The following is a 9157-nucleotide window of genomic DNA, read 5'->3' as shown; positions in this document are numbered from 1 at the left end:
GTCATAGCTAGCTCCCTCCAACCCCCCCCCCCCCCCCCCCCCCCTGCCCTCAGCTGTCATCTCCATTCTAGTTCTCACAGTAGAAATCATCCTTCGCCTTTCAGTGCTTCTTCATACCTGCCCTCTCCGCCGTATCAACTGCATTATCTGGCTTCTCTCCACCTCTCATCTCTCACCCTCTCACTCACATCTTCTCTTTGTTGTCGTCTCTGCACATCACGTGTCGTCCATTGGTTCGAAGAGCAGCCAGCTCACTAACATCATCCTTTCTCGAGATTAACCATCCCATCTTCCTGTCAATCAGGATATATTAGTGCTATCCAGTTTGTTTGAGCAATATTGCATTATGTCTACTAGCAAACAATAGAAGATCATTGTTGTAATGTACAATAGGCATAGTTATAAGTGGTTGTAGTTATTATCGTGCACAAGTGAAATTGTTGTCGTTTGCCTTTTTTAAATTCTCTTCCCCAGATTTATTTGCACATTTTAAAGTTAAAAACCATGGAAAGCGTTAAACGACCATTCGTTCAAATGAGGTCCGTTTATTTCTTCTATAAAAGGGAAACTTATCGTCATGTAGCCCGATTTTGCACAGTAGCATAAACGTTACCTCCGTCAGGGCTGTTGGATGGAATATCTTCAACAATTTAAAGCTGCTATAGATTAGACTGAAAGAAATTACAATCTGGAAACTAAACAGCCATAACCACACGTCCTGCGAATACCATATATTGTGATGAAGAGGCGAGCAGGAAGGTTTTCCTGATCAGAATAAACATAAGTGCCATAAAATAATCTGTGAATAACTGCTAGCTGTTGGCGGAAGTGTATCAGCTAAATTCTGACTGCAAAGCAAAATAAATTACGTCCAACAGATCGTTTGTGGAGCTAGAACGGTGACGATAAGTTTTGGCATCGGAAAAGGAAAAACTGACACTGAAAAAAATTCCACTGAAAAATAAAACACGGGCATGAAAAATTGTTTTATTTTGATAGTTTTGCATTCTGATGTGTTTTTCAGTGACAGTCCACGTGCTACATGTGTGGCAATGCCACTGTGGGTCCAGAAGAATGACGTTCTCTCCTTAGTATGTAGACTAAATGTAAATCACGCTGTCCTGTCACCTCCCCTTATCCTCCCTTCTTCCGTGCTGAAACGGGGACAGAAAGTTGAAACTGAAAAACGAGTGACATGAAGAAAAAAATATGAAAATTGCCACTGAAAAAGACATCCAAAGGAAAAAAAATCAAAACAGTATAAATCATTTTTAAAGCCTGTGTTTTATTTTGCAGTGGAATTTTGTCAGTGCCAATGTTTCCTTTTTTTAATGCCAATTTTCTTTTGTCACTGTTCGAGCTCCATAACTGCTCTTATTTTGTAATATTTTGATCTTATTTTTTTAATTTTATCCTCGAGGCAAGCAAGAGATTGTTTTGGACTTAAATGACGAATCAGGGTCATTTAACAGTGTTTATAGCAGTGTGCCATATCAACAGAAAATGCATGAAACCATGAAAATAATTTGAGTAATCAGCAGTAATAGGAAACCGTAGCTTTTACCTAGAAAGAGACCATTCATGACTATTCAGGTGATTTTTTGGCACTAACAGAAACAGTCTAATATGGCATTTTAGAAATGATTTCCACTCACTTGCACTTTTTTGTTTAAATATCAACATCCATTCCGCATTGTGCAATCCTTCCCACATTCCTGTCATTTGTTCTCTCCTGATTTATGTAAATAGATATCTGCAACCCCTGCAGGCTCGTATCCAGACCATAGAATTGGTTATTCTTCCCTTGTAAATATTAAGTCATTGTCATAAAGCTTTACTTGTGGAAAACATATTGCTTTACTTGTGAAACCTCATATATCCATCCATATATACAGCATATATATGCGATAGATATATGACTGAAAAATGACATTGTTTTCCTGTTAATAAATGTTAATATGAATAGAGTGTTAGAGAATGAATGTAAGAAATAAATATTAGTCTATAATAAAAAAATATCTATGATTCTGACACCATAATCACTGAATAATATTGAAGAATACTCTATATAAATATTTCATTCCTCTTTGTGGAATTGTGTGTTGAGAAAGTTTTTTTTTTTCTTGGTTATATCTACTCAATTATTGTCAGTACATTAAAATGTATAGATGATAATCCTAGTCTTTGTTCGACCTGGAGATTAGGCTGAACCCCATGTCTTACTCCACCTCCTCTACCGTTGTGAAAAGAAAAGTGAGCCTGTGTTCTGTTTGTTTACACTGACTGATGAAGGATTATATTTTTATTCAAAACCGTCGACAGTTTTCTGGAAACGTAGGAGCTCAACCTCTCGAATCTTGTTTCATTTCATCGCTTAAACTAGAACTTTTTCTGAGAAATTGTGCTTTGTAAAGCTTTGTTTTGCTTTACCGGCTTTTAGTGATCACAGACTTCATATCAAAAAGCATGGCAGTGTTGTTGAATGTTATGTGTGTGTTGGTATACAGTGTTATGATAAGTATGTGTGTGTGCGTGGAGTCAGAATTGTTGGATGTGTTTTTTCCAGTAGCCTCCTTGTGTTGTTGTTTGCTGCAAATATGGCGACGGTCACGTTGTCATTAAAATCTCTTCTGAAAGCACAGCCCCCCACCCACCCAACCCTAAATTCTCTCAGGAAGTCAGAGCTACATCTGAGAGTTGGATATGTATTGGCTTACTGCTCCCCAGTCTGTCCTCTGGAAGTCTGCGCTCCATATTACAGTTAAGAGAATCTGTCTGATGAGGTTAATGTGTGAGGGGCTCTGTGAAGTGTGGAAAGGTACAGCACTCAGCGTCAAGTCAGTTGTCCAGGGTTTGAAAAATCAGCTCCAATCAGCAATATAGATGTTTCTGTAGGATCAAACAAAGTTGTGTTGCTTCCTAATACAGTGGGAAGAGTACCTCCATCTCTGCGTTTACATTTTGTCATGTTAGAACGTGATTTATTTTTGTGAGTTCTACTTAAAATAGTCCCTGAAGGTGGCAAAATAATTCAGAAATAAATTAAAATAGTCAGGATTTTTTGTTTCTTTTTACTGGTATTGAAGCGCAACAAGAATTGTTTTCTAATACGGTCAGATCGCACAAATCTTAAAGGTTCTGCATGTGACATTCAGAGCATTTTGCTGCCTCTGTGTGCGTTGTAATCAGAGTTTGTCTGGTTTATTGTGGCCGATCCGGCCATGCGTGTATGTTCGTGCATGTGTGTATCCCACTGGCTAGCTAATTGCTGCGGCTTTGCCCTGCGCTCATATGGCAGTGATACAGCTGATATCGGAATGGCGTCATTGCAGAAGCATAGCACCCGCCCTCCGCTTACCCCACAGCTAATGTCGTTAGCGCCGTCAGCACTTTTGCTGTAATTTAGCGCCAGTGGCTAGCAGGTAACGGTGCCGGCTCAGCCACTTTCATGTTGAGAGCCATGTGCAGACAACTCATACGCTCTGAATTTCGCATAGAGTACCTTTAACTGGTTTTCACATGCTAGTTTGATATATATGTGTTGCTAACTAACTAAACCGAAGGCCTTCCAAACATCTGACGTCAACGCCATCTTCATGTAAAATATTTGGTATATTTAGTCGTAAGGTGTGAAGAACAAAACCCAACATTTGCAAAATGTCATAATGTTAATGTCCACACAATGTGAAATTCTAACATTGGTAGACGTTTAAAATATCGTCTACCTAATTTTCTCGCAACCGAAATTTAACAAAAGAGTCCAACGTCTTTATGATGTCATACTGACGTCGGTTGCCAACTGGGATGGAGCATAGTTAGTGACTTATTCACGTTCTTTAATCAGGAAATCTACGGTCATGGGTTTAAACATCTTAATTTCTGTCCTGTTTCAGTTGTATTCGTTAACCCCTAAGATTGAGAGTATTTTAAGTAGAACTCCTGATTTCAGTTTTTAATCACATCCTTTCATCTTGGAAATAAATTTGCGAAAACTCAAAGGAGTGGCTGGTTCCAAAGCAACAGTCTGCTTGGTGTATTTCCTGTAGGTACTGCATGTGCAGCTGAAGGCTTATGTTGTTTCCAATCACCCTCTTTACGATCCATCCTCCGAACAACTCAGTCATTTTGCAGTTACTGTTTGAACCTATGCAACTCCCGAGCTTTCTCCCTGTAGCCGCCAGTGTGCTGTTGTAATCAGTAAAGCCAAGCAGGTAGTGAGATTTAGTCCCTGATGTGAAACAGAAGCCCCTCATTTTCTCTGTTGTTTTGCCAAAAATGAAAGCTGTCGATTATCTGATACTATTGAGTGTTTTGAGACGCCTCTTGTCTTTATGGCCCAAACCTGCGTCAGAGCTGTGGTATCGTGTGCTCCTTCTATTTTTGTGAGATAATTAAAGAATTATAAAGGGATGGCAAATAAAATACAAATGTGAATGTCAACGTGTGGAGTATTGATTGTGAGGTTTTCTTTGTCGTCCAGAGTATTGGTTGATAGAGCTCAACAAAAGTATGTGCAAAATTACAGTAAATGGAAAAGTTTCAGCACTTATAGGTATATTCTACATGTTAAACAACTTAGCTTAAGTCTGATCTTTAAACTGTCATACTCCACCTTTTTACACAGCCTGTTTACAAGTCTGGAGAGAACTACTATACCTTTATGTTCATGGAAAAAAAACGTTAAAGCCTTTTTTGGCTTCAGAGGAAGCTGCAGGGAATTTAGCAAACTCTGATAAGATTAGGCTGAAAACTACAAATTTGACAATGACAAAAATCTGGAGGTGTGGAGTCAGAAAAACATCATCTTACCAGACATCTGTAGCTTCTCATCTCTGCTTGAGGCTAGCAACTCTAAGCTGCGTAGCCACTACTAGCATTACACACCTGATCTCAAACCATATTGCTGATGGTGTGGGTGCATTGTGGGTATTGTAGGCACCAAGAAGGAAAAAGACAGTATCTCTTGTTCTGCTGCATTAGCTTTTATCCTTTCTAAAACTTCCATTGATAATTTTAAAGGAGCGCAATGCTAATTTGATGCCAGGCTCCTTTAATTGCTTCTCATCATGCTTGAGAGCAAAGATATCTGCATGGGTGAGATATTAAGGGCTTAAATTATCTGGTAATTGATGTGTTAGCATAATAAAACACTGGAGGTTTAACTGTGTAATGCACTAATCCAATTCTTATTCTGCTCAGGTTAATGCTACTCAGGTAAGACTTTCATGCCCCATTAAAATGTCAATCAAGTTTTGTTTTTGTATATTTTTGTGACTATGGCTTTACTTTTCAAGAGGCTACCACTTTTAATGTGCCTGAATAAAGGTCAGGGGTCAGGAATATACTTGCAGCTGAGCGGGATAGGATCATTTTGGAAGCCTGACTGACAAATCAGCAAATATATCAGATGGTTTGTCCCCAAAGAGAACTGACAAGTTTACTTTTCAGTCGTAAAATGTCCCGCTCAGTACATATCTTGGACACAACTCTGCAATAACCAAATTCAAAATGCTTGTTGTGTTATTTTATTGGGTTTTGATCCACTTGAGAAAGATTGTCCAGATCCAACTTTATTGTCCACCAGAGTGGAAAAATTGTATTTAGCTCACCAAAAGCCAAAAGAAAAACATGTGACAACAAAGAACAAATATGTTGGTCTAGTCTGAAGCTCATGTGAAGAACACAAAAAACACATTTCTTTCTGTCATGGTAAAATCAGAGATAAAAAATGTCTACATTCTGTATCATATGCAAGAGATTCAGAGGCCAGCAAAGCTGTCAAGCCTTTATCTTCATATCTTTCTTCCATCTTTCCACATGTAGACCTGCAGAGGGAGCTCAGCAGTAATGTACTGCGAGCCGCTCGGACTGTGGCTCCTGTGCAGCCCACTGAGGAGAATCAAAGGCCGATGGTCCAGCAGAAGACTGCTGAGTGTGTCTATAATAAACACATGTTGCCACCAGATGAGAGGATCATGCAACACCATATGATACCAGCTACTTCCACAGGCCTGCCTTTTATACCTGTCAACCAAATATCCCAGTTCCAGCCCCCGAACAGCCCAGTCACCTCCGATGTCTTCCAGCTGGCCCCTTTTAAAACACCAGGAAAAGAAAGCAAGATGGCACTTGGCAGCTCCTCCTTTTCTTCATCTCGTAAACCTGCTGAGACATCAGATGTTTTCCTCCAGGCGCCGTTTGGAAAGAGGCAGGAAACAGCCAGATCTGATCCTACTAACACTCACGTCTTAAAGTCTGGTACACAGCAGATTCAAACCAGCAAACGGTATCACCTGCTCCCGGTGTCGTCTCACTCTGGTCCTCGGGCCCCTCTTCTGCACACAGAGACGCCTCTGCTTCAGCAGCCAGTGGCGGTGCACCGGGTCGTCTCCAGGATTGGTCAGCAGGCCGCCGTGGGTTCGGTAGCTGTGGGGCCTCTGCATTCCTGGACGATCGGGGGAAGACCTCTAGATGACCCGTTCACTGCTGCACCTTTCCAGCCAAGATGCTCTCAGGGGAAACCTTGATTTATCTCAGCATCTCTCAAAACATGCCAAAGCATAGCTTACTCCTGTAATTTAAGACAGAGGCAAAGCAGAGTTCAGTTGCAGTATTACCCAAATTTCTAATGTAGTTTTACTCTTGTCGTCATTACTGCAGTATTAAACCAAGTAAACTTTTTAAACTTAATGTTCTACCTCAGTCGTGGGATTTGCTTTCAGTCTGAGCACAACAGTGCAACATATCAGCACTTTACAGTTTGAACTTGGGCTGAGTGAACATGAAGGTTTGGCCCTGGTCTCAATTCAAAACTGAATTAAGGATATCAAAAAGGGTTTTGTTAAAGGTCCAATCATGTAAGTCACAGTTTTATTCAAATAATGAATAAAAAGAATTTAGCATGTATCTCAATTATCATAATTGAAATATGGGTCTGTTTTACCTGGACCTTTAGAAACGTTACTGTTTTAATAATATTACTCTGATGCTGTAATATCAGAAAACAATAGCTTGAGGATAAAGTAGCTGTTCTCAGTTTTCTGCTTTATATTAGAAACATGTCTTGGCAGTGGTTGCAGGTTCTACTCCTTTGTTGTTGTTTACCCTTTTGTTTACATTTTGATTTCAGATTGTGCCTTTAATACCAGTTGTGTTATTTTTCCAAAATGGTTGCAGGCGTCTGGTCAATGCTTGGCACAAGTGCTGCAATAGACACCAAATATTCTGCTGCAAGCCAAAGAAATTATTGGAAATAAAGGAAATGTTGTGAAACATTTTCCCACAGTTTGAAGGACAAAAAATATTCAGGCAGTTATTACTTTTATATCAACAGACTGAAAGCTAAATGGTTAAGCTAAATACCAAAAGGCTAGTCACTAGAGAGCTGTACTGGAACCAGTATGATGTTTAGATTTGGACGGACTTTAATGATTTCAAGCTCAATTTACCTGCTTTACTGCTCAATAGTTGTGCTGCCATTTTCCAATACACCGCACCAGTGTTAATGGAGCTTTATTGTTCTCTTGAAAGGATTTTTGAAATGAAACATATCACATCTGTGGTTTAATTCACTGATGTCTTACAGTGTAAGGTGACAGGTCAGAAGGGATTCTCAAGACATAAACCAGTATCATCTTTACTGAGCTGACTTTTAGTAAGTTGCTTTTAATGGTCCTGTGTGTAGGATTTAAGGGGATATATTGGCAAAAGTGGAATATAAAATTCTCAACTATGTTTTCATTAGTTTATAATCACCTGAAATTAAGAATAACTGTGTTTTTGTAACCTTAGAATGAGCCGTTTATATCTCCATATGGAGTGGGCCCTTGTCCACGGTCATGTTATTTCTACAGTAGTCGACAAATGCACATTGGCTTTCATGTTCACACACACACACATTCACGTTTTTGCGTTGGCCACCATAGTTCTCCTACATGTTTCAGTTGGTTGCAATCTGCAGCCTCACCACTAGATGCCACTAAATCCTACACACTGGACATTTAAAGTGAAGAGATTTCAAATGATGCTTCAAAGTTTGCTTATACTTTGTCACAGATAAGGACGTTTTGTAAACTGTGCTGCCTTGCCATGCTAACAGTATTTGTATATTTTATATTATCTGGCTATTAATACTGGATGTTAGGAGTTGTTAGTAAAAATTTAAACTGATTTTATTAAAGGTTTGTAAATGCAATGGCATCCTGGTTATTTACTCACCAGCCAAGTTGGCATAAGAAAATGTTGGCATTGTATGTTTCTGTTAACCATGGTTACGTTACAGTTGTACAATTTGAATGTTTCATATCAGCGATCACACCAGCAATTCAAAAAAGTTATTTTTTTATGAGGTCATCGGTGACATTTCCAGCAGTGATTGTGGCACCAAAACAGGATGTTTTCCTAATCACAACCAAGTAGTTTTTGTGCCTAAACATAACTACAGGGTTGTGCAAACATAAAGATACCTTAAGTTTCCAATGTTCAACATTTATTCAGGTGACTGAGCTGCACTCTTAAAAGACACACAGTGTTTGATTTTGTTCCAGGAACTTTATCACATCCCTTCTTTGCTCCAAACCAAAATCAAACCCTGAAAAGTGTAGGGTTAGCTAGCTAGCTACTGAAGATATAGCCTACTGAATGTATACATATGCTGCCTTTGCTTTTTAATGATTATAACAGTGAAAGACTGACCCTGCTGTACAGGAACCAGTGAAGGGAAGCAGTGAACATTGTTTGACTTCCCCCGGAGATCCCTGCCCGTCCTGCAGCGGAGGTGCCGTTCATCTGCACATACTGTGATGCCACACAGCTGGTTCAATATCAGCAAAGTTTCCCTTTATATTCATTGTGTTCTGTGTCGATCAGCAGTGATGTGGTGGTTCACTTTTACACTGTGATCTGTAGCCTATAGTTCGGCTTTAGCTTCTAACTATCTTTGTCTTTTTAACCTGTTGCTGCTGAGTCAGTTTGACGTCCTGGATATATCCTTCAAACACAGACTGTAGACCCCTCTGTCTGCTTCTCTCTGGAATCACTGTTTCATTTTTCCAAAAATATGATCATATTTCTTCAGGGAGTGCAGTTAGTTACAGTGTGAGCTCCATGCTTACTCTGACAGCTTGTTGGACCATCACAAAGGGACAGGGCTTAGTGA

The 9157-nt window shown here is 39.5% G+C and overlaps 1 protein-coding gene across 2 annotated transcripts in view; it reads left to right on the top strand.

The window, feature by feature from the left end:
• The window catches only part of LOC126395355 (AP2-associated protein kinase 1-like), a 24721-nt gene extending 16533 nt beyond the window's left edge, over nt 1–8188 (top strand). For both annotated transcript variants that reach the window (XM_050052756.1, XM_050052755.1), the window contains exon 20: nt 5824–8188. In XM_050052756.1, the coding sequence (XP_049908713.1) occupies nt 5824–6527 (704 nt within the window). In that variant the 3' untranslated portion in view covers nt 6528–8188. The remainder of the gene's footprint in view (nt 1–5823) is intronic.
• The last annotated feature ends 969 nt before the right edge of the window (nt 8189–9157 follow it).

This window comes from Epinephelus moara, chromosome 9 (assembly GCF_006386435.1).
Source record: "Epinephelus moara isolate mb chromosome 9, YSFRI_EMoa_1.0, whole genome shotgun sequence".
Lineage (NCBI taxonomy): Eukaryota > Metazoa > Chordata > Actinopteri > Perciformes > Serranidae > Epinephelus > Epinephelus moara.
Note: the sequence above shows the minus strand (reverse complement) of the source record. Positions and strands in the feature narration are given on the sequence as shown.